Source organism: Taudactylus pleione, unplaced genomic scaffold, assembly GCF_031769625.1.
Source record: "Taudactylus pleione unplaced genomic scaffold, aTauple2 ptg000135l, whole genome shotgun sequence".
Classification (NCBI taxonomy): domain Eukaryota; kingdom Metazoa; phylum Chordata; class Amphibia; order Anura; family Myobatrachidae; genus Taudactylus; species Taudactylus pleione.
Window position 1 is genome coordinate 1,063,190 of NW_028284537.1, and position 24,664 is coordinate 1,087,853.

General features: G+C 45.0%; 1 protein-coding gene across 3 annotated transcripts in view; it reads left to right on the plus strand.

Moving 5' to 3' along the window:
• The first annotated feature begins 529 nt into the window (after positions 1–529).
• The window catches only part of FRMD4B (FERM domain containing 4B), an 85,439-nt gene continuing 61,304 nt past the window's right edge, over positions 530–24,664 (plus strand). For 2 of the 3 annotated variants that reach the window (XM_088473368.1, XM_088473370.1), the window contains exons 1-4: positions 531–756; positions 19,259–19,342; positions 19,828–19,893; positions 21,799–21,856. In XM_088473368.1, coding sequence (XP_088329494.1) covers positions 731–756; positions 19,259–19,342; positions 19,828–19,893; positions 21,799–21,856 — 234 coding nt within the window. In that variant the 5' untranslated portion in view covers positions 531–730. Of the gene's footprint in view, positions 757–19,258; positions 19,343–19,827; positions 19,894–21,798; positions 21,857–24,664 lie in introns of all 3 variants that reach the window. The other variant, XM_088473369.1, reaches the window with a different exon arrangement.

Below are 24,664 nucleotides of genomic sequence, written 5' to 3' on the forward strand. Positions count from 1 at the left end.
AAAATACTGTTGATGTCTGGGATGGAAATAGTTGTCATTCAGAGTGGATGCAGACTTTGAGGTCTCGCCTCTTCAGAAGGGCGACATTCAGTGATGTGCGGTGAGGTCAATGGATTGGGAGATGGGCCTGAGTGCTGGGAGCCTAACTCACCCCCTACTCACTGCAACTCTCCCCTCACTACACTTAAGCTTCAGTGTCCATTGAGTCTCCTACCTGTATCACTGTGTCTTCTCTTGCTGCTGCCGATTCAGCTCCAGTCTCTAAACACTGCAGGGCACTTCATGGTCACATGACACATCCAAGGTGCCCGTCAGTGCTCAAGGCATTCCCCCCCCCCCATACTCAGAGGCATGCCTCTATTAGCTCTCTTTCTGTGCAGCTTACTACCCTTGGTGTGGCCCTGCCCCAAGCTCTACAAGCAGTATCTGACTATACAGAAGCGAGGCTGAACTGTTGCTGCCTCGTCTCTCTGCAGTCCCAGGGAGCTCCACAAAGCTGGTGAGTGTTAACTGTAAAAATTATTACAATAAAGTGAATAAACAAAGATGTTCATAAGTTATAAATATCTTCTTTGTGTTATTCTAATCATTTTTATATCAAATCTCAGGAGTATGACAGGGGAGGCTCTGCCTCTTCTGACTGCACGTCCCTGGCGACAATCACCATGTTCAGGCCGACTTTCTGCAGAATCCTTGTACTTGCAGCGCTGTGGGCAACTCCGCTCCGGCCATGTGTGTCACCGTTGTGTTTGCCTTGTGAGTCATTTGTGTGTTCTGCGATTAAACTGTAACTCCTTCAATATTGTTTACTGTGAACAAAGCAGGAAGACTATGAGGAGCAGCTCTGCACAAGGACCGTGCTGAACGGTTCATCAAATACGATCCATTATCTGCAGTATTCTCCCAGCTTTGGGTAAGGAGGTGCAGCTTCATAATGAAGTGAGCCAATAAAAAAAAATGGTACTGTATTTTCTCAGCAGTCCTCTGCAGACAGCTGCCTGAGGCCGGTGTCTCTAGGCATCTGTGATATAATTATACAGCCTTGGCGAGAAGCACCTGTTGATAACATGTAATAAATAAGGTGGAGGAACACGCTAATACACTATGTACCCTCTAGTATAGCACAAGTTAAAACCTGATGATAATCCCAATATCTCATTGGAAGATTTAGGACCCAGCTGTCCCGTCTGTCAGACCTCCTAAGGCTGAGATTACCTTGAACCTGATTTTCACACACACAAAAAAAAAATCCAAAAGTATATATGCCCTTTAAGACTCTGGGGCCGATTCAGTCCCGGACGCTAAGCCACGCTCGCTCGCTATGGGCGATTGTTGCCCGTATGCGTCGCAGTGCGCGTGCGCAAGCCAAACACTGCAATCGTGAATCGTGCGCTCGTGGTACACAGACTGAGCGCTACTTTGAGTGACAGCACCATTTGTGGGTGGCAACGGGAAGGTGCTTGTGAACGGGGGAGTGGTGGTGCGAACGCAGGCGTGTCTGGGAGTCAAAACCACGTTTAATGGGCGTCCATAATTAGCATGGAAGCGTTATAGTACACGTCACTTGGTTGTATTTCAGCCTGCAGTGATCGCAGTGCTTGCAGCAGGGTAGGGTCTACCTCAAGCGCTGCGTGCAGCTCCGATGGCTCTCGATGTTACTGATCATACATCTGGAGATGACGTGTGCTAAGAAAAAAAAGTGGGCGTCTTTACAGCGGCGTGCGCTCACTCTGCCGTCGCTCTCTAAGACTTAGAGGCGTCCTTAAGCCAGACAGCGCAATCGCGGAATTTGCACACCCGGCCCCTTTTGGATGCGAGCGATCGCGGCTTAGAGTCCAGGTCTGAATCGGCCCCTCTGTCATTTTAAGTCTCATGTTTATTTGTATTCATAGTAAATGATAGATTCCATGCAAAACTTACATTGATTGGAATGATAATGTATACATTCAATACTGGAGATAGTGGCTAGAAGCGGCTTTGTAAATAGCATGAGTGCTTTAATCATCCGGGCTGCCAAAATAAGAGATCTTTAGATCTCCTGAGAGCAGTACAACCTGTCAGGACAGAGGCCGACCCTGCGTTGCAGAAACAAACGCGCACTGGAAAACAAAAACAAACATTCGCCGTCTTATGCTTCTATTTTGTGGTCGCGATTAACCTCATTCGAGGTTTAATGATACCCATACATAGACATGAATAACAAGCGCAGACTTGGTACCTCCTTAATTGCTGTGTTGTGTTTTATTACACGCCTGTGGAGAGTCTGTCTATCTACTGATATGGAGGCGTTGGATCATGTTGTGCTTGGAACCTGGATCATTCCGTGTTTGTGTTTACTCTTAGTGCTGCCCTGGAGCATTGTGACCTGCTATACTAGTAATTGTGTCTCTCCACATGACAACAGATCCATTGGCATAGCATTAGCCATAGGTATGGCAGGCTGGCAGAGTTTAATGGTGCTCAAGGATGTTGTCCAGGCGCAGGAAGTAACCCTACGCTTCCGAACCATGATGTCACACACATGGCAATCTGTCCATTGTTTGTCCTGTTTACCTGTCACACCCAAACACTTTCTATCGCTGTGTAGTCACTGGTTTCTACTTAGCCACAATTCTCAGCCTACATAATTCACGTTACTAAATTCTAATATGCAGTGTGCAGCCGATGTGGTTCTCTATGCTGATATATATAGTAAATATATATTAACATATAATTATCACTACGTGACTATATTCAAGTCTGGTAATAAGTAAGCACGTGCACTTTGGAAAAGATCTGTTTACATGACACTGCCATAGTTTAAAAGGTATATGTGAACAGTGACTGTTTTTCTGTAATATTATGGGCCCTAGTCTTAGACTGGGTATACATTAGGCAATATATTGGACAATATTTTGTTCCGACACGGAATGGAACAATATATCCATATCGTTCAGTGTGTACCCTAAGTGGCGCGTTCACATGCGTCATCAGCGTCCTCAGCGAAGTCGTCCCCTGTGCTGCACGTCAGATGGGTTGACCAGGCTGATGACGGCATGCAGGATGGAAGGGTAAATTGTGCGGTCCTACACCGAATCGTGCAGTGTGTACAGCCATTGGGTCGGCTCGGATACACGTCGTTCTGATCTGTACCCGGTCTTAGTCACGTGACACACCTCCCATAACGCACCCATGAGGCTCCGTGCGTCCGCATAGAGACCTTTCAGTCACCACCCAGGAACGACTCAAACATTTTTAAGACATTTCTGAGAGCGTGTGTGTCAGTCGCAACTGCGAACCTTTGCGCACAGACCCTAGATACATGCGCAGTGACACTTAGACGCAATGCGCAGAAGAAAGGATCGCTGAACTGTGTCTGACATCGATATTGTGCGCAACTCAGAATTATATCCTATATGTCAAGGGGAATAACCAGCTGTAATTTGTGTTTTATACTGTAAAATATTCCTTACTGCAATGCCTTCAGAATCCATTCTCCCTTTTTGCCACATTGGTTTTTAGTACAGCACACAGCTTAGAGAACGCATCCGTAAATCTGAGGACGTGTTTTACGTTACTATAGGTTACAGTTAAACATTCACTTTATTGTTTGAAGGGGGGTAAGGAATTTTAAGCATAGGCACGCAAGCAGAATTGAGGTTTTTTTTTTTTTGTCTTGTAGAAATGTAATTAGTCAGACAATCCTAGGAATAAATGTCGGTGAAATACTGTAGTCCATTAAGTTTTTGAAGTAGGAAGAATTTTCTATTAGAATAAATTCTAAATGTAGGAGCATTTGGTTCCTTGTAGTGTTTTAATAATGTTGTGAGGGTGACCTTGTGAAGTTACTATCTTACAGTGTAACTTATGACTGGGACACAATCGATAAAATAAATCAACTTGAATGTTGTGACTTTAGGGTTCGTGCACACGGACGTTGGAAAACAATGGTCACTAGAAGCACCTTGTGAAGACTGCAAAAATATGAAATCAATGTAAAATGATTGCATATAAAAAAAGTTTGGTGCAATACCTTTACAATATTTTTCATTTGCATCTTCAATACTCTTTAGGAATATGCAGTAGTAACGCTTGTGTGTATGAGCCCTTAAATCAGTTTTGCATAAATAATAATATTTTCCTCTTAATTATCAAACACCAATACATTTGGCTTTAAGGTGCAATGCAGGGTCTGTAACTTCAAAGAATTTGTTTGTTTAGTTCATACGCCAGTCCCTATGATTTCACATATAGATTTTGCTTTGCAACTAGGCCACTACCGTACAGAGGAGTAGCGTGGAACCATGGCGCCCAGAGAAAGTGCATTTCATAGCGCTCCCCCCACACACACACACCTTCCCTGTACTGAACTGTGAAAGTGGGGTATGGTCAGCCGGCGGGGGAATACTGAAGTGAAGAGAAAAACAAAACCGCAAACAGTGGCAGTATCACCCTCAAACTCATACAGTCAAATTGAAGTTTAGGACTGTACCTCAGATGTGTCACTTTTAAGTCCATTGAAGCACAATGAATGAATGAGGAGAAAAGGAGGGAAGGGATCAGAGAGGAAGGTGCCGATCAGAGAGGGGTGGTGACAGAAGCCAATAAGAAAGGAGAGGGGAAGGGCAAAGCCAATCAGAGAGGGCCAGTGACAAAATCCAATAAGAAAAGGAGCGGAGAGGGGTGTTGACAGAAGCCAATAAGAATGGAGAGGACGGGCAAAGAGCCGATCCCATGGTAGATAGGGGAGGGAAATAAAGAGGTGGGAAGTGAATGTAATCAATCTGACAGGAAAGGGGAGATGAGAGACGATGATCACAGAGGAGGGAGGGGAGACAATCTGGGCAGCTTGAGGGAGCATGAAATGTAGAAATGGATCTCCGATCCGTAAATTATTTAGGATATAGAGCAAACTAACCAAGATAAAACTAACAGGCGGTTGTCATACTGTGCAGAGCCCCATGAATTCCGGAAACCTGAATGGCTCCCTCTCTCCATTTTGGCGCCCGGAGCTCATCCTCCACTGGAACCACCCTCGCTACTCCCCTGCTACCATAAGCTATTATTTACGGAGAGTATTCTCACACCTTTGTAATATTGATAGGAGTACTCCTATGCAGTGGCGTAAGTTCATCCCAGATGCCCGGAGGCAAGTTATAATTTGGTGCCGTCCGTCACAGCCGCTGACACTGTAATGTAGCATTTTGCATGCAGATAGAGCCGCAGCTGCACACAGAATATAGGCATGCTGCATATCATTTTAATCAACAGAAGCTGCTTGTGCATCCTATTCGCATCACTGTGTGAATGAGATGCATTTGAAGGGAAAAATTCACACAAAAAGATGCTCTGCGCTACAGAGTCACTCTGCGATCACGCTTTATAGATGTATGGGGACACATCTGTATGCATTAGTCACAGATAAGATAGTGACCTGTATGGTGCAATTAGCATGTGGCTCAGATTCTTCCTGATAGAGGATGTGGGGTGGGGAGCCCTCCTGATACCCCTAATGGAGGGGAAAATTATCTGATGTGGGGTGGGGAGCTCTCCTGATACCCCTAATGGAGGGGAAAATCATCTGATGTGAGGTGGGGAGCCCTCCTGATACCCCTAATGGAGGGGAAAATCATCTGATGTGGGGTGGGGAGCCCTCCTGATACCCCTAATGGAGGGGAAAATCATCTGATGTGGGGTGGGGAGCCCTCCTGATACCCCTAATGAAGGGGAAAACCACCTGATGTGGTGGCTTTGAACCTGAGTTTAAGACAAGATACTGTAAGACTGCCACTGTGGCGAGACTACAAATCACAAAATGCCCAGTCTACTGCCGACTGCATCACTTTCCAGGAAGTTGCTCCACCAAAGATATGCCCCCATACTGGTGCCTAGGCCCCCGCCTCCCATGTATTCTTACCTGCAGTTCCGTTCAATGCATCCTTGTTGACATCCAGCTCCTGAAAGAAGATGTGCAGCTGCTCTTATCCCCGGGCCAGCCACTCAGGACCCTGCTGTTGCTAGGGCTGTTGCCAGGGAGGAGTGGGATGGAGAGTTGTGGATGTGGGGGGCGCCGGGACTGGTGCATGGGTCCAAGCGGCTAGGACTGCCTCCAGGGAGAAGTAAGACAGAGAGTTGTGGGTGAGGGGGGGCACCGGACATATCACAATGACATAAGAAGTGGCTGAGGAGCAGCGACACCAATGAGTAGGGACAGATAGACGTAGGCGGCAGCTGATGGTCTGACACTGAGCTCACCACTAGTGTATGCCAGCTTCTCAGGTGCTGGGAAGTACATAGTTATAGCTCTAGTGGGGTGAATATACTGTGGGCAATGGAGGAGGTACCCCTTCAGAGCTGGAGTCCGGCGGTAGGCGCCTCCATTGTCTCCCATAGTTCTGCCCCTATGACGACATAATGATAAAGAGGATGCAGATAATGGTAACTGTACTGAATGGTGAGCTCTGCAAGCAGACATATCAGTCCTATAACCAGATTTTTATACATTTGTCCCTTAATGTTTATGTTACAAATACAAAGGAGAAATAAAAATGGCTGCTGTTTATTTAGTATTTATATCAAATAAAGCTAATATATAGTTCTAGTTTGCAATTTCTGAAATGTCCCCATTTGACAGTGTCAAACCTAACATTGTTAAATGATCACATGCTCCCAGGGTTCCTTCATTGAAATAATAGGCCAGGCCATGCATACAGTACTGGGAGCCAGACTAATGTAGCCAGGCTAAGCTCCCCTTTGTATGAACAGGATATGTAGCAATAACAGTCTGTTGTGGTGGTTTCCATGAGATCTCAAGTTGACCATGAATAATCTTGGATTGACTGGTAGTAAATCACAGGATACAGTTAAATCAGTCATTATTTCTGGCTGTTATCAAGCGTGGAGAAGGTTCAATGAACCCATAGCTACGTAATGCAGATTGCCACATAGTCTGACCCTCACGTCAAAATGTGTATTTGCATTGTCCTGTAGTTCTGAACACTTAGTTAATTGGTGATCGTTTATATTACACTGTACAGTACATTGTCTGATTCATTGTTTCTGCCGATGGGCGTGAAGGCCTCCGGCGCCCGTTATTTCTGCTCGCAACCTCCTGAGATGGCAAGCAGTAATCCGCGAAAAGTCTGGGTTTTGGGCGCCCTAACGCAGCACGTCCAGTACATTAGTCAGGTTTAGAAGCTTTACACGTTTAAAGCCTCCTAAAACAATTGGATATCGCCCGTCGCTTTAGATGGGAGATAAGACTCGAGAGGGCGTATAAAAAAACAAGTTTCCAATAGCAACCAATTGACTTCTAACTGTCATTTTATAAACTCTGCTAGATCGATGATAGCTAGAAGCTGACTGGTTGCTGTGGGCATCTACTCTACTTTATCTCTCTTGAAGGTTTGATATATCTCCCCTTAAGTCACTGTATATAAGGCAAAGCTTGAATGCTAGCATACATTAGAAAGTCCCATTTGGTGACCAGTGTACAATGAAGAGTGCCACTTTATTGTTTAATATACAATGTAAACTCCAGTTTGGAGATGTTTGACGCAATCCAGAGAGTCACTTTGGTGGCCAGTTGTCACCCAGTAACGCCCATTGACCCGCTGTGGAGTAGTGAACAAGTCTGAATCAACAATAAGTTCATAATGACCCATATGCAGCCCTGAGACGCGTGCGCATTTTGCTAAAAGTCGCTAGATGCGGCCACATTTGTACTTGCATGCAACTATTTTGCCCTAAGTCTTATGACCCATTTTAGTTTTCTGAACGCATGTTGGCTATTGTCTATAAAGGGAAACTTAATCCTTACGCTAATACCCTCACCCTTAATCATAATACCCTAACACTAATATCCTCACCCTTAATCTTAAACCTTAACACTAATATCCAATACCCTCACAATTAATCATACTACCCTAACACCCCACCCTTAACTCAAACCCTGACCCTAATATTCTAACATTAATACCTAACCATACCCATAATCCAATGCTACCCCTAACCCTGATAACCACACCCTTAAAGGTCAGACTAGATGGGCCAAATGGTTCTTATCTGCCATCCAATTTCTATGAAAATGCCACCAGGGCAGACAATGGCCGTGTTGTTTGGGGTTGGGTATGAAATCCCGGCTGTCGGATTGGCGCTTGTCAGAATACCGAAAGCGGCATCCCGACAGCTAGAATCCCGACACCCATAGGATTGCACGGTGAGTCATTTCCTAACCCCTACCCTAACCCGAACCCTCCCTCCTCGTGCCTAATCCTAACCTCACCCTCTCCGTACCCTAAACCTAACACTCCCTGCCCAGTGCCTAACCCTAACCCTCCCCCTAATGCCAAACCCTAACCCCGTTGCCCAAACCTAACCTTCCCTTAAGACCCCGATACTTACCTTCGGGATACTGGTCCCAGGATCCCGACCATCGGCATCCTGCACGCCGGATGCCGACTACATCCCTTTGGTTGTGTTATATGCTGGTTGCTGGCAAGGACCCGCAGATTGGTGGCATTTGAGGCTTGATCAATTTCCCTTAGTTGAAGTAAGGTAAGAAAATGTGACAGGGATCAGGCCTAATAGAAGTATAAGCCTCTCTTACATTACTGTTTCTTTTCATTTATTTACAGGAATCTATCACAATATCATATCAGCAAAAGTGTTTACATTATCCTGCAGCCAAAGACACTGTGCATTGTGTGTGTGACAGGGCTTGGGAAGCATTCCCATTTATGTAGCACCTTGGCCTGGATAACCTGTAGGTGTAGCCTCTGTATACTGTACTAATATTTACATGTCCTCAGGTCTGAGCATGTCCTATTCAGCTACGTGACCTCATTGTACTGCAAATGGGTGCAGGGCAGGCTGTATATGTGTACAATATATATATATGTGTGTGTGTATATATTATATGTATATATGTGTGTGTATGTATGTGTGTGTTTATATATATATATATATATATATATAATTTTATTACGGTTCAGTCTCCCATATCCAATATGCTTGGGACCAGGGGTATTTTGGATATCGGAATAATCCGAATTTTGGATACCATATCTTGGGAATGGGACCCAAATCTAAACACAGAAAGCATTTATGTATTATATACATCTTATACACACAGCCTGCAGATCATTTTAGACATTGTTTTCAATAATTTTGTAGCTCAAACAACGTTTGTGGACATACATGAAATTAATTTACGTTTCATATACACCTTATTCACTGAAGGTCATTTTAATAATTTTGTGTCTTAAATAACGTTTGTGTACATCGATCCATCAAAAAGCAAAGGTTTCACTACCTCAGTCATGCAAAAATGCTGTATTTCGGAATATTTGGATATGGGAGACTCAACGTGTGTGTGTGTGTGTGTGTGTATGTATGTTTGTGTGTGTATGTGTGTGTGTGTGTGTGTGAATGTATGTATGTGTGTATATATAATAGAACCTGCTTGGAGGCATTAATATATATATATATATATAATATTAATGCCTCCAAGCTAGTTCTACTATGTACACTCTCAGATGCCATGTAAAGCGTTTGTTACAGCGCATAGCTACAGCTCATGCAATTGCTTCCGGGCCGGTAGCCTAGGCGACTCTAGATAAAGAGAAGAGGTAGGCAACCTGTGGCTCTCCATGCATTGTGGAACTACATATACCAGCACGTTCCGATCAGCTTTAGCTCCCCTCCCCATTGTCATGATGTGCAGTCCTGGAAAGAGTTTTTTCCCAAAGTGGCCTTTTCTGGGTGGATGGAGTTGGGGACAATGCAGGGCTCTGATGAAACAACCTTATTGGCGAAAAGATCTGCAGAATTCTAAATAATTAATAGAAGCCTTAAGAAACAAACAAAGGAAAAATGGTAATTACTATTAAGCTTTGTTATAGCTGACTACAGGGATTTATCTAAAATAAAACTAAAAACACACCTAAATTATTAATCCGATAGCTGCATTACAGAAACCCGGGGAAATATATCTGAATGGATCAGCAGCCCTCCTGTAACTTAGACTTTTCGCGCAGCTGCTACTGAAAATCTATGCTGATACCGCAGCGAATGGGCTCTACTGAGACGCCCACCCAGCTGCTGCTCTTAATACACGGCGGTGTACAAATAGTCGCACCATCGAGCGAACATCGACTGCACAATTGGACATTAAAGCAACCCTTTAATGTACGATGGTGCATTAAAGCAACGGTACATGGCCGCCGCGGCCAGTGGAACTGCGGTTTCCCCAGACACGTCCACCGACGAAAGCCACCCCTCAATCGGAATTGTACGGATCTTCATGCAATTCTGGTCTACATCCCAGCAGTAACGAACGGGACACTTGCGCCTAATGTTTTGAATGCGTCCACCTCTGAATCAGGTGCTTAGAGGGGAACTGGGTGTGATGCAGACTAATTAAGCATCTATAGAAAAGAAACCGATGCGCCGATTACCAGAAGGTATACCCTGAGCAAACGGGCAGCTCACACAGCAGGTTCTGCACCTGCTAAACAATATAACCAAATGCAAAATGTGGAGCGCTCGTTTAGATCAAGTGACCACACAATTATTATGAACAATTTATTAAAACTCTCCGAATCAATGTCAATACATTTGCACCACACAGTCTCACTTATTAAGTACAATCGTCATTGGCACATACAAGTGGATTGCTTGTTTTCTTGTTACACTTTAACTTCATATTGTTGCAAATGAATGGTCCTATCCCATCATGAATATCATCGGAGCGGACACTTGTGTTGTGTGTAGAAGCAGGAAGAGCCTCTGTGGGGAGATGAGGACACATACAGGATAACTGTTTTACAAGATAACGTCACTGTAGAGGAAAAGCCGTTTAGATAGAAATCCGGCAGAGTCTGTCCTTGCTTGCAGAGTTGCCCATTGCAGATTGTCACACCTGGCCCTGTGTCCCTGCCTCACATCTAATCCATCCTGCTCCACACATCCTTGGGACAGGAAGGAGCGGTCATAATTTGTTTATTTCCTCTGCGTTGTCTGTAGCCTGCAATTCTACAACTCGCTGTTTTTATGCCAAACACGTTATCCCTTCGTTGTTTAAGGGCCTGATTCAGAAAGGAACGCAAAGGAGAGAACGCATGTGATGTTTTTGCTCTGCGCATGCGAATGGTTCCGATGGTTCTCGGTGTTACCGATGTTTACGCTATCTTGCGTACTGATCAGGCTGTGAGTAAAGGGAGATGGGTGGCTTAATATGGGGCTGGGCGTCTGTGCTGCGGTCTCCGTGCGTGTGCATTGATTAGCATATTCTTGCAGCGGACAGGTGCATGCGTCTGCTAGTGTGCGTTCCTTGCTGAAACGGACCCGAAGTGCATCGTGCTATAATATTGGTACAGAATACATCGGATGTCGGTTACATAGATACAAAATAACTGCGCTGGAAATAAAATCCGCCACTAATAAGCATAGTCTGTGTGATTTAATGCTTAAAAATATTTTGAACAAATCAATAATAAATAGCAATTGATACAGTAACAATGTTACTGGTTAAATATCATGTATTAAACATAAAAAAAGGATACACATAACTACCATATACATTAAATAGCTGTATGCTTGTATAAGAATCCTTTAAATCACACAGACTTTGCTTATTGGTGGCTGATTTTATTTCCAGAGCAGTTATTTTGTATTTATGTATTCCTTTTGTGGGATTAGCAAATGTTTCCCTTTTAATAAACTGCAGCAGGTTTCCTTATCACGGGTGAGATTTAGGCACTAGAGAAATCTGGTTCTTACATTGTCAGTGACATAGATGACAGCATGCATAGTGTTAAACTTGCTTTTCAAACGTGAGCGTAGATGGATCGCTCAGTGTTTATCAGGATCCAAAGCTGAGCTTTGCTCTCAGGGTATGGCTTTGCAAGCTGGAAGCGCGCCTAGGTGTGCAGAGGTGAGGAAACCGGTGATTGCATTATGCAAAAGTCACATCATAGTCCAGCCTGCGACCACCTTAGAATCTACTCTCTCAGTAAAATGTACTTCTCACTGTTCTCAGCTTAGCCTCATGTATGGCTTCTATTAATCATGAGCACTTTCTTACTTGGATCACTACTGTGTATTTCAAGATCTGTTTTAAATTGGACTAAGAACCTGATTCAGACCCGCTCACTAAGGCGCGATCGCTCGCTCTGAGCAATTTTCGCCCATCTGCGCATGCGTATAATTCGCAGTGCGCATGCGCAAGCCATTCTTTGCAATCTGAATGTATTTCAGCCAGCACTGATCGCAGTGCTTGTGGCAGGCTAAGGCAACCCCAAGGATTGTGAGCAGCTCCGATGGCTCACGATGGTCCCGATTAATCCTTCATTTCCCGGAGATGACGTGTTGCGAGTGGCAAGGGGGCGTCTTCGGACATTTGCGAGCGCACTTTGCCGTAGCTCACTAAACATAGTGGGCGCCCTTACACGACGCAGTGCGAGCGCTTAATTTAAATATCCGGCCCCTTTTTGCCAGTGCGCAATTGCATCTTGCGAGCGGGACTGAATGAGCTCCTAAGTGCACCTAGGAATGGACTTCTCTGTAATAGTGGAACTTTATGGCAACTTCTCGTGATACTTGACTACTCTCCTAGAATTTCATTCAGAGTTCTTCCAAGGGAGTAGACCAAGCTCCCAGATACCGGCGCCCACTTCCACAGTGATGTAGGTGGTTTGGTGTCTTAACGTTACTATTCGCTGCATATTGTGAAATTTTAGCACTGGTGATGCTGCGTTATGCTAGAATTTGTACTTTTGCGCAGTGGGAACAGGCTTGCGACAATACAAGCCCTCTGAGCCTTTGACCTTCACTTCTGTTCCATGATCTCCCACAGGGGAGTCGGATAAAGTAAAGAGTATAAATTTTTGTATTGTATATTTTGAAAAACATCAAAGCTCTTTTCCAGCACAGAGGGTTAACAACGCGGTAACATCTGCGTCATAAAACCGCTTACAGCGGTCATTGGTGCTTGTAAAGTTATGTGCAAGTAAATAGGGAAGAGGTGGGGATGTGACAGCTCAGGTTATTACCTTTGATACTCGCGGTCATACTTGTCAGCTGTAATCTCCAGCTTAGAACACTGTGTAAATCATTTTATTAAAAAAAAAATGTAGCTTATGTTTTGATTTCTCTTTCAAGTCCTATTTGCTTATCAGATGTAGAAAATGTAAGATAAATCAATTACACAACGGATATTGGGCCTGATTCAGAGCCGGACGCAATTAGCGCTCGCTCGTCCAGAAAATAGGGGTGGCTATTCAAATGAACCGTTCGCTCTTTGCGGTCTGTTCACGCCTCTAGGTCTGAACGAGCGAACCAAACTTGCGTTCGTTTTTTGGAAAACTACGCCCCCTGGCCGCTCGCATCCTACGTCATGTCCGCTATTTATTAGATTAATCGAGTACATCGACCAGCGTATGAACTGCTCGCTATTCTTGTGGTTGGTTTTTGCTACCACAAATTTGCGAGCAGTTCTGGCTATAAAATAACCCAGTGACGTGGTCAGTGACGCTGCTGTATTAATTATGCACACCCATAAAACGCCCGTTTTGACCTTTAAGCACGCCTGCGTTCTGATCTCCACTCCCCGTTTTCAAGCACCTTCCCCTGTTACCACCCACATACGCCTCCTCCTGTCACTCATATTAGCAGGCATTCGCTATTTAGCGAACGAACGATTTTTGACCGCACTGACTGGTTCGCGCATGCGTATTACGGTCCGTACGCATGCGCAGTTGGGCAAACATCGCTCGGAGCGAACGAGCGGCCGCTTACGAGCGGCTCTGAATCAGGCCCATTGGACAGTTCGCTCGATATTGCAGCGTGAGTGTGCTGAGAACAGTCACCATCCCCAAAATTGACCCTTTCAAAATTGAGAGTATCATTACTAGGCATGTTGGGAAGATGACCTGCCAGTTGCCCTTAGTAACAACAGAAAAAAAAACTTGCACTAATTGATAAATAAACTAGTACAGAAAGTATCAGAAATGTCAAAATAAATAAACACATTTATTATCACAAATACATTCGAATAAATTTCATTGACCGGTCAATAATCTAAAATGGCACATATAAAGCAACTTTGAGTCCTGCGGGAGAAAAGCGCTATATAAATACAATTATTGTTATTATTATATACATCAATCTTCCCAATAATATGGATACTAATTAGTTTGTTTCAAAATCAATATAACCTCAAGATCCAAATATTATTAATATAGTTGTAGGAGGTGGATATACATACATTTTTTTTAAAAATAAAATAATAATGGCAAATGATCACTGAAAAACACTGAAAAACTCTTGGCAATTTTTGAAAAATCTCCTTTCCTTTAGATAGTAGAAAGAGTTTTTGCAGTTGACGTGGATACTGGCTGCAATTTATTAAGGACAAATCTCAGACATGTATCTCCGAATAATCCATATTAAGGGACCTGTGTTGATGTATTAGTAGGTTTCCTCTATGCGTGATCTGCCTGTTCCCTCTAATACCCCTTTTACACCGGAGCTAAAACCCGGGTTTTTGAAGGGTTAACACGGGCAGCTCCCTGGTGTAAAAGGGCAGAGGGTTGGATTGCCGGGTCGAGTGACCCGGCAATCCAACCCAGGTAACTAGCAGGGTTTAACACGGGCGTAGCCCGTGAAACCCTGCTATGGGAACAGCGCACTCCGGGTCACGAAGACCTGGAGTGCGCTGCTAGCCGGTCGATTGGTCCGGCTTCAGTGGCGCTTGGAGATGACGTCATCTCCAAGCGTCCACTTTCACTCCGCAAAAGCCGTCAGGGAGGCACGCCCCCGGCACGCCCACCAAAGGGGGCGTGCTGTCAATCAACATCGACAGCACACCCCCTTTGATCAGACACAACGAGCGAAGGACTTTCCTTCACTCGTCGCGTCTGGCGCATGCGCACGACGGAGCTTCCGCCGTCATGCGCATGCGTAGTGCACAACATCGACCCACTTGCGAGCGGACAGCCGCTTGCGAGTGGGTCTGAATCAGGGCCTTTGTTCCAACTCCGGGTCAGACCCGGAATTTAGGTGGAAAAGGGGTATAACACAGTTGAGGGAGAAATATATCTGGGGAAAGAAAGTGTCTTAACTCTAAACAGCTGGTAAACTACTAAACAGCTGTTTTTTGTCCAATTTGGCCACTCACATGGATCACAGACTAGATCAGCCTGTGTGTGGCATCGACTTGCCTCCATTCTCCATGGTGCATTATGATGCTGCTACTGTCATATGCTTGACCCCCACTAACAAAATCAAATTTATTTCATTGCTTCCTATAGGATGCAGGTGGTTCTAAACGCTCCCCTCCAAAACATATGGGAGCAGATTGAATAAACCGCAGGCTCCCGCTGCGCGCATTTTGTGGCATGTAAAAAAAAATGCTTATTTTTGCTCGCACTTACAGTGGACACGAGCAAAAAATAAGCTCTTTATCCCACGGAGTCTCATCGGACCCTCGCGCTTTATTTAATCACCCTCCAAAGACCTGCACAGAGGAAGAATGATAGATTGGTTCTCTGGCCTTTTAATAAAAAATCTGTTCCATTCCAATTTTATTACTCTACAGTTTGTTGTCCAACCGTATATTAGATGGGAGGTAAATGCATAAACATAAACAGACATGAGTATTTCATACACATATCATAATACTGTATATTTTATTTTTCCACTTCAGCATGTAAACCATTAGCAGTGAATGTCCCTGGCTTATTAACAGCTGTGAATGAATCCACCCCATAAACAAATTCCTTTTACATCGCCGCATTCCGTCCCCATAACTGACTGCTTGAGCCGCGCACTAATCTGATGTGTGGTGCAGGGGGCAGGTATGTACCCAGTGACAAATGCTGCTTAATTGGATCTATTCTGTGCTGTCAGCACATGCCTACCCAGCAGGGAGCGTCATTCTGGTAACTGACAGTCTGGCTCCTGTGTGGACAACACAAACACAGTAAAACACAAGTTACGTGTCAGAAATAGCACGGGAATCTGGCTTGACAATAGGTAGTCTTGTTTCCCCCTGAGAACATGTGTTAAAGTGTGTCACCGGCAGTGTAAACACAGGCTGCTGTCTCTTTCTAGGAATCTCTGTTGATATTGTAGTCCGATCGCTGTAGTTCGTTGAATACGCCTCAGCTTCTTAATAAGCGTCATTTGTCACTGACAGTCTGGGGCATCCTGATAGACTGGGGCATCCTGATAGATGCTTGAAAATTAGGCATAGATACGGCACTGATCCAAATGGCAATAGAACCCCCTCACTTAGGATTGTCAGTATGTTTTATAAAGACACAAAATTACACTGACAAATATAAAATAACATATACTAGTATTTATGGTACAGAGATAGGCCCGGTAATGCATGTATACAGCCTAGAGATCTTGGAATCGGGATGCATGAATTTTTATTAAGATTTGTAAATATCTTGAAAATTCTCTTAGTAAAGACTGGCCATGCTTATACCGATCCCGGAGCTTGGAATTAGTGCTGAGTGATGGGGCGTCCAGTTCGGTGCTGTGGCTGAACAGCTGGATAACATGTTGATCCGTTAGCGAGACCACGCACAGGTCGGCAAAGGTTATCTGCAGACTAGATTTGCGCCCATGCCCCAAAAAATGATCCAATTGATATTCACGGGCCTGCTAGGACAATCGTTCATGGCACCGTCCATCTGCTGTACTGCAGAGCAGATGGGACAATGTGGTGAATGACTAGGTGTCTTGCAGCATGTAACAGCACATTGCACGGTCATACACCGGTTCACGTAGTGTACCATTACATCACATCGCACCGTAGGCTAAATCGCACACCGTATAGTGTGTATCAAGCTGTACTCAAGACTGTCCCATTCTCTCCGGGAGAGCTCTCCGAAATTCAGCACATTCCAGGACAGATGGATATTATACGTTCTCTAAATTAGATGAAGGGGAGGAGATTTTTCCTCCACTTCTGAAATGACAGAGATTTCTTCTGAACCGATGCTTATAGCGAGGTGCATTTTATTCCTGGAAGTTGCAGTTTTGCAGCAAAGTGCTTTCATGGGCACGTGTGGACCTTTTTTTTTTTTAATAAAAAAACACAAAAAGTTAAACATGTAAGGAAGACATCCTAATGGCCCCTCACTGTCGTGTGAGGTGTAAATCGTGGAATGAGGGGTTGGTCCTGAACTGGTAGTTTCTATGACCTTTAACTACAGATGTATCCTTGCTCATCTAGCCTAAATACCCCACACAGCAAGATAGGCCTGGCGTGAGTGAGCCTCCAGGTCTGTGCAACTCGGCTAGCATCCGGTTTTTATTTTTCGCCGAACATGCATTTAAGTCGCAATGCATTTAGGTCTGTGCAACTCGGCTAGCATCCGGTTTTTATTTTTCGCCGAACATGCATTTAAGTCGCAATGCAAAGTGACTAGGTCCTAGGACACACCAGCAGACACTGCTGATTAATTTGATATGTAATGTGACGCTTATATATCTGTGTGTGACTGAGTCTGGAAACAGAACTTGCCGTGGAAAAAAACTGCGGCCGGTGCATCATAGCACTTGGCGTGCTGATTGAGACACTCAGTCGCACACAGATATACAAATGTCACATATCGCATTAATCAGCACAGTCTCCTGGTGAGGCCTAGTCGCATTGCATTGCGACTTACAGTAGACACATCTTCGGTAAAAAAAATAATGCAAAGAAGATCCCCGACACTAGCAGAGTCTCACGGGACCAGGCACGACTGCAGCAAAGACAAGTGAGGACACCTCTGTATTCCCACTGTTTTCATTTAGATCCGCAAAACCATAAAATTAGGAGCGGATCGATTTCGTGGGGGCAGTTCCATAGTCGGGAAGGGGAGTGTGCACCTTGAAACAATGTATTTTCGCATATTGCATTTTTTTTGTACTTTTCATGTTGAATGTTCTAGATTTCAGTTTGACTGTATCTAGCTCTTCTTTAGGCTATGTTGGGCTGATAATGATTCTCTCTGTACCACTGTAAGGTCATGATCTATAACATACTTTACATTCCGGAGCTGAGGGGCTGGTGACAAAACTTGAATAACTTGTCCATCAGATTGCACCTTACTAACATAAACATTTTTATCCGATTCAATATACGGTTTGTTAATACTAGATGGCCTTTCCCCACACTTTCCTAACGTTAACATTGTATACATGTTACCCACATAGACACACAAAAAAATAAGATTCCTTCCTCGTTTAGTGATGAGGAATTGCATATTTTAAGAAGCACGGTTTCCACCATTAGATGTTGTACACTCATTTTCTACTTTAACATCTGTAATTACTGTAAATCTGTTGATCATATCTGCACTTGTGCATGTCCAGCCACTCGTGACAACTTTGAATAGGATCTGTTACTTGTATGCAAAAGCGGATCAAACTGGCATAAATCAGGCAGGTTAGCAAATGTCTGGCTTTGGTATATACTGGACTGAGGCGGAAGATTTAATAAAGCTTGGAGAGAGAGAAAATTGGAGATAAATAGCACCAGCCAATCAGCTCCTAACTGTCATTTTTCAAACAGCCTGTAAAGTGACAGTTAGAAGCTGATTGGTTGGTGCCATTTACCTCCAATTTTATCTCTCTCCAAGCTTTATTAAATCTCCCCCTAAATATGTGACTAGACTAGAACAGGGGTAGGCAACCTGTGGCACTCCAGCTGCTGTAGAACTACACATCCCAGCATGCCTTGCCACAGTATAAGCTTGCCCTAACAGCTAACCTGTGGCAAGGCATGCTGGAATACGAAGTTCCACAGCAGCTGAAGGACCACAGGTTGTCTACCCCTGGACTAGAACTAGGAAGTTTTCTGCCTCCACGTACAGCTGTTTGGCCCCGTAGTATATATGGCGGGCTTGGCCACAATTTTGGCTGTCAAATTCACTACATGTCTGGTGGTTTGATGACAAATTGCCTCTTTTGAAGGCTGTCAAGGAAGCTGAAGACCAAAAAGTTTTGGAATGTTTACGTGCGCCTGGCAGGCAGCAATAAGGGCAGAGTTGTCTGGGTCTTCCCACAATTCATTGCAAAGCTGTGTTGGTTTGGAGCCTGTAGTGCCTTAACAGCCAGAGGTGTACATAACCCAGTTTGATTGTATCTTGACTTAGTCACCTGAGAACTGCCTACCTTGTAATATGAGCAGATGGTGCAAATGAACAATACTACACAGTGATAAGCGAGCCATCCCCCGGAACACAAATGACAATGCTGCTTTGTTTTACCTCCATAGCGATGAAAATGCACGAAAAGATCTGAAGATTTTACCAGCGCTCCCCACCAGAACGCTACAAGAACACCCTTCCATTACCTACTGGTATGTTTGCAAGCTGCATTTAAATCCAGTTTGATTCCTATTGGGAGAAAAGCGGTATATAAATAACATTATTATTATTATTATTCAAGATGGCTGTAATGTTGCAGGCTTATGTGTTCATACAGTTGCGTCTTCATACATCTAGCCTCAATACGCCATGTGGCACGAGACGCCTGGCGCAAGTGAGCAAGTCCCTTGCGAATCTGCTAGCGCCGGGCGTCTTTTTCATCCAAAAATGCGTCTTAGCCTTAATATGATGTGACTAGGACGCACCAGGAGACTATGCTGATTTGATATCTGACACTGGTATATCTGTGTACGACTGAGTCTGTACATGAAGCGCAATAGGATTCGGTGTAATTATGACTACAGATTATGACTCAGTCATACACAGATATACAAGTGTCGCATATCGGTCTGCTGGTGCAGTCATTACTACCCCAAACGTGGTTATATTTCTCATGCTGTGTTTTTGTTTATTATAGTGAAGATCGAGTTATCGAGCATTGCAAAAAATTAAGAGGTGTCACGAGAGGACAAGCTATAGTCCGGTAAGAAGTGTGTGTGTGTGTCCTATAATGTTCTAGTGACTGCCCGTCTACTGGTCCTTTTATGTCCAATCTATGTTTACCGTATTAGGGCGGGATGTACTAAGCATCGCAGTGTTCTCCCCAGAAATTTTTTCCAGCTGGGTGGCATCCAAAATTAGCAATTATGCGCGCGCTGGGAAAAGGGGTATCTCCCTTACCAATCCAGCCCGACAGGTCTCAGGCTGCTCCCCCACTGGCTCTCAGTCAAAAGTGCCCATTATACAGTGCCCCCTGTAGTTTTCCCCTTATGCATTGCCCCCTGTAGTTTAACTTTGCCCTTATGCATTGCCCCCTGGCTGAAGTAGTGCTCCCAGACTGGTCCCTTATGTAGTGCCCCCAGACTGGTCCCTTATTAAGTACCCCCAGGCTTAAATAGTGCCCCTAGACTGTCCCCTTATGCAGTGCCCCCAGGCTGGCTCCTTATGCAGTGCCCCCAGGCTTAAATAATGTCCCTTATGCAGTGCCCCCAGGCTTAAATAGTGTCCCTTATGCAGTGCCCCCAGGTTTAAGTGTCCCTTATGCAGTGCCCCCAGGCTGGCCCCTTATGCAGTGCCCCCAGGCTTAAATAGTGTCCCTTATGCAGTGCCCCCAGGTTTAAATAGTGTCCCTTATGCAGTGCCCCCAGGTTTAATAGTGTCCCTTATGCAGTGCCCCCAGGCTGGCCCCTTATGCAGTGCCCCCAGGTTTAATACTGTCCCTTATGCAGAGCCCCCAGGCTGGCCCCTTACGCAGTGCCCTCAGGTTTAATACTGTCCCTTATGCAGAGCCCCCAGGCTGGCCCCTTACGCAGTGCCCTCAGGTTTAATACTGTCCCTTATGCAGTGCCCCCAGGTTAAATAGTGTCCCTTATGCAGTGCCCCCAGGCTGGCCCCTTATGCAGTGCCCCCAGGCTTAAATAGTATCCCTTATGCAGTGCCCCCAGGTTTAATAGTGTCCCTTATGCAGTGCCCCCAGGCTGGCCCCTTATGCAGTGCCCCCAGGTTTAATACTGTCCCTTATGCAGAGCCCCCAGGCTGGCCCCTTACGCAGTGCCCTCAGGTTTAATACTGTCCCTTATGCAGTGTCCCCAGGCTGGCCCCTTATGCAGTGCCCTCAGGTTTAATACTGTCCCTTATGCAGTGCCCCCAGGCTGGCCCCTTATGCAGTGCCCCCAGGTTTAATAGTGTCCCTTATGCACTGCCCCCAGGCTGGCCCTTTATGCAGTGCCCCCAGGTTTAATACTGTTTAATACTGTCCCTTATGCAGTGTCCCCAAGCTGGCCCCTTATGCACTGCCCCCAGGCTGGCCCCTTATGCAGTGCCCCCAGGTTTAATAGTGTCGCTTATGCAGTGCCCCCAGACTTAAATAGTGCCCCCAGATTGGTCCTGGCCTCAGCCCCAGCCCAGCACTTACCTTTACTTGCTGGCCGCTCGCCGCTCCCACTGCCGCTGCCTCGCTCTGACTGGATCTAGCTAGATCCAGCAGGCGCGCGGGGCAGGCTCCTCACGTCATGACATCACCCGCGTACTGCATCACTGGGAACGCTGGCCTCTGAAGCAATCGGAGGCTTCTTTAACCTCCGGTCACTTCAGAGGCCAACGTTCCACGCGGCGATTCTGCGCTACCATAGGGTTACGCTACTCAGATGTCCAACATTCGACTGATCTGTGACCGAGCAGCGTCTTTATACGCAGTCGTTCGGATTTGCAAAGCCGTCTGGCGAGCGTCTCAATACAAATCCCGGCGGCTGCAATATAAATGCGTCATTCCACACAGCTGCTGTGTACAAATGCGCAGCTAAAGTCGCCGTTAGCGCCATCTTTGAATCAGGCCTTATGACCAGTATTTGATGGGACTTCGCTCATTCTGCCATCCCTCCTTCTGCAGGTACATGAAAATAGTGGAAGCTCTGCCCACGTATGGCGTTCATTACTACAAAGTAAAGGTAAGTGATGCCCTATAACCAAACCCATGAAATTGTTATTTTCTGGTTCACAGACTTTTATCACTAGGTTAGGAAAAGCGCTTTAGAGATAGAAAAAGAAAGAAAAATACCAGCCGCATCCAGTGTTTTGATCTTTTATTAAGATATTGTGCTACTGGATGCTTTTATATTGCTTTCATTTCCTTTGTGTCCTGTTTGGACAGCGGAGCATCGACCTGGGTTCCCTGTTACTGGTCTGGAGTCTAGACGTATCTTGTCCACATGTGGCTCACACTGTACATATTCTGTAGAGTTTTATTTTCCTCACAACTCTAGAGGTTAAAGAAAAGCCACCAGCTAAACACAGCGGAGGCAGCCCATATGGGAACTGTACCAATATTTATGTGAATGCAGCCCACCCATTCACTAACAACCAGCGACTTTACTGAGGAAGCCATATGGTTGGATTAATTCATCCATTCATTAACAATTGACATCATTGAGGCAGGACATGCACTTCCCATAAGACTTATCTGCCTTGTCTTAGGAAAAGCACAAGTTCTATGTCCGGATTATATTATGAAAACTGTTATAACAGAATTACAATGTGGGTTGCTGGAAAATGTACTTCACTGGGCACCAGCATGAAAAAAAATGCATTTTTATAATTTTTTTGTGCTCTTTGGTTTTATACATAAGTTTTCCTGACTTGTGATGACTGTCTGTGCAGCCCACAGTGACCCCACAGCAGTCAGGTCTTAATATTTATGGAGATATTTTTTTAAGTAATGGTAATATGCCCTCTTATTGGGAGATGTATCAAACCTTGGAGAGAAAGTACCAACCAATCGGCTTCTAACTGTCATTTTTTCAAGCACAGTCTGTAACATGACAGTTAGGAGCTGATTTATTCTTTCTCTCTCTCCAAGGTTTGATACTTCTCCCCCACACAGTGAAAAGACAGAGAAAATCATCCATGTTTTATTATTCCAATTATAAAACTGAAAATCTAATGACAAAAGGCAATTCAAAATTAAAGGGGACATGTATTAAGCCTTGGATAGAGATAAAGCGGAGAGAGATAATGGGGTCTTTGTTCTAAGCATTGGCGTAACACAGTAAAAGAAACACGCTGCCCCCGGGTAGCACATTCACTGACAGTGGGTGTGCTGCCCGGCACCGGTGTGTTTGTTTGCATACACGTGACCGGTCGATCACGGTGGACATGCGGGAGCAGCCAGGCAGATTCTTATTAGCTGCTGCACCCAGGGCTGGCGCCGAACTGGAGAGGTGCCGCTGCTGCCTACTCCATTTGCCGGGTCCCCGTTGAGATTTTCTTACCAGCGGGCCCCCGGCAGCTCATTCCCTGCAGTGGCAGCCAGATGCTGGTGCCTACTCCTGAGCTCCGCCTTCTGGCTTCTGCAGTGGGTGTAAGGAGAGCGGGAGGATCAGTAGGACGGCAGCGGGCGCAGGAGTGGGGATCCAGGTAAGTATAGTAGTATGTGTGTGTGTCTTTTATGTGTAAGGGGCACTACTACTGGGGGCACTGTATAAGGAGCACTACTACTGGGGGCATTACATAAAGGGTACTATTACTGGGGGGCATTGCATAAGAGGCACTACTAGAGTGGACATTGCATAAGGGGCACTACTATTAGGGGTATTGCATAAGGGGCACTACTATTGGGGCGTTAAGATGCATATGGAAAGGAATGTTCCCAGAGTGATGAGAAATGGTGGCGTCATGTTGACAGGCCCTCATGTTTCAGTGGCCACACCCCTTGTTGCATGGGACCACGCCCATTTTTGGCACATGCAGGTTTTAGGCGTGTGCACACAATTGGAGATGGGATTTGGCAGCACCATTTTTCAACTTGCCCTGGGAGCCAAAGACCCTAGTTACACCACTGGTACTAGGCCTTGGAGAGAGATAAAGTAGATGGAGATAAAGTACCAACTAATCAGCTCCTAACTGTTGTTTTTGAAACACAGCCTGTAAAATTACAGACTTTATATCTCTCCAAGCTTTGATACATCTCCCCCATACTCAAAGGTAATTGGCACCTTTTTATTTATACTCCCAAATTATTATTCACTGTTACGTTCCCTTCTATAGTAAACCTCTATTATGTTAATGTTTTATAACTTCTCTTCGTATCAGCTGGATATTTGAGCTGGCATGTATCAAATCAGCCACAGCGAATTCACCACAACGAATCCTGATAGGCAGCCATCACTACTGTTAGTTTTAACCTTCATTGCAGCAATGTCGCAGCTCTCTGCGGAGCCGTTGACCCTTAGTGCCCCAGAGAAGCTGAATAATTTAAATCTTGATCTAAACAGAAACATTAATCAAAATGTTTGCAAGACCTCTTACACTGCACAACAATGAAAATGTTTCCGATGTGAAAATAGTTACTTCTAATTGATGTCAGCATGCAAAGAATGAATATGACATTTAAAACTCTCAGCTCTGAGTTCCGAGATATAGCCCATGTATGACGATGTAGGGGTATTCCTAGTGAAGTGGGCAGAATGGAGAGAATCTTACCAGCAATCTGCGTTCTGCGCAGAGGGGGCGGGGCCTAATGACCCAATTAAATAAATCAGTTATTTTTCCCCATCCATATTGAAATATATGCGATTCACGGGATTACCCATACAAGATAACTGTGGTGCACTGAGTGACAAGCATAGTGAGCGATTCTACCAAGACATTTCAGCAATGGAACAAAGATATCAGGGTAGGTGATCACTACTGTTGGACAGTGACAAGAGATGCCCCAGAAGAGGAGTACAAGCGACAAGCAAAGAGAAAGCACCCCCATG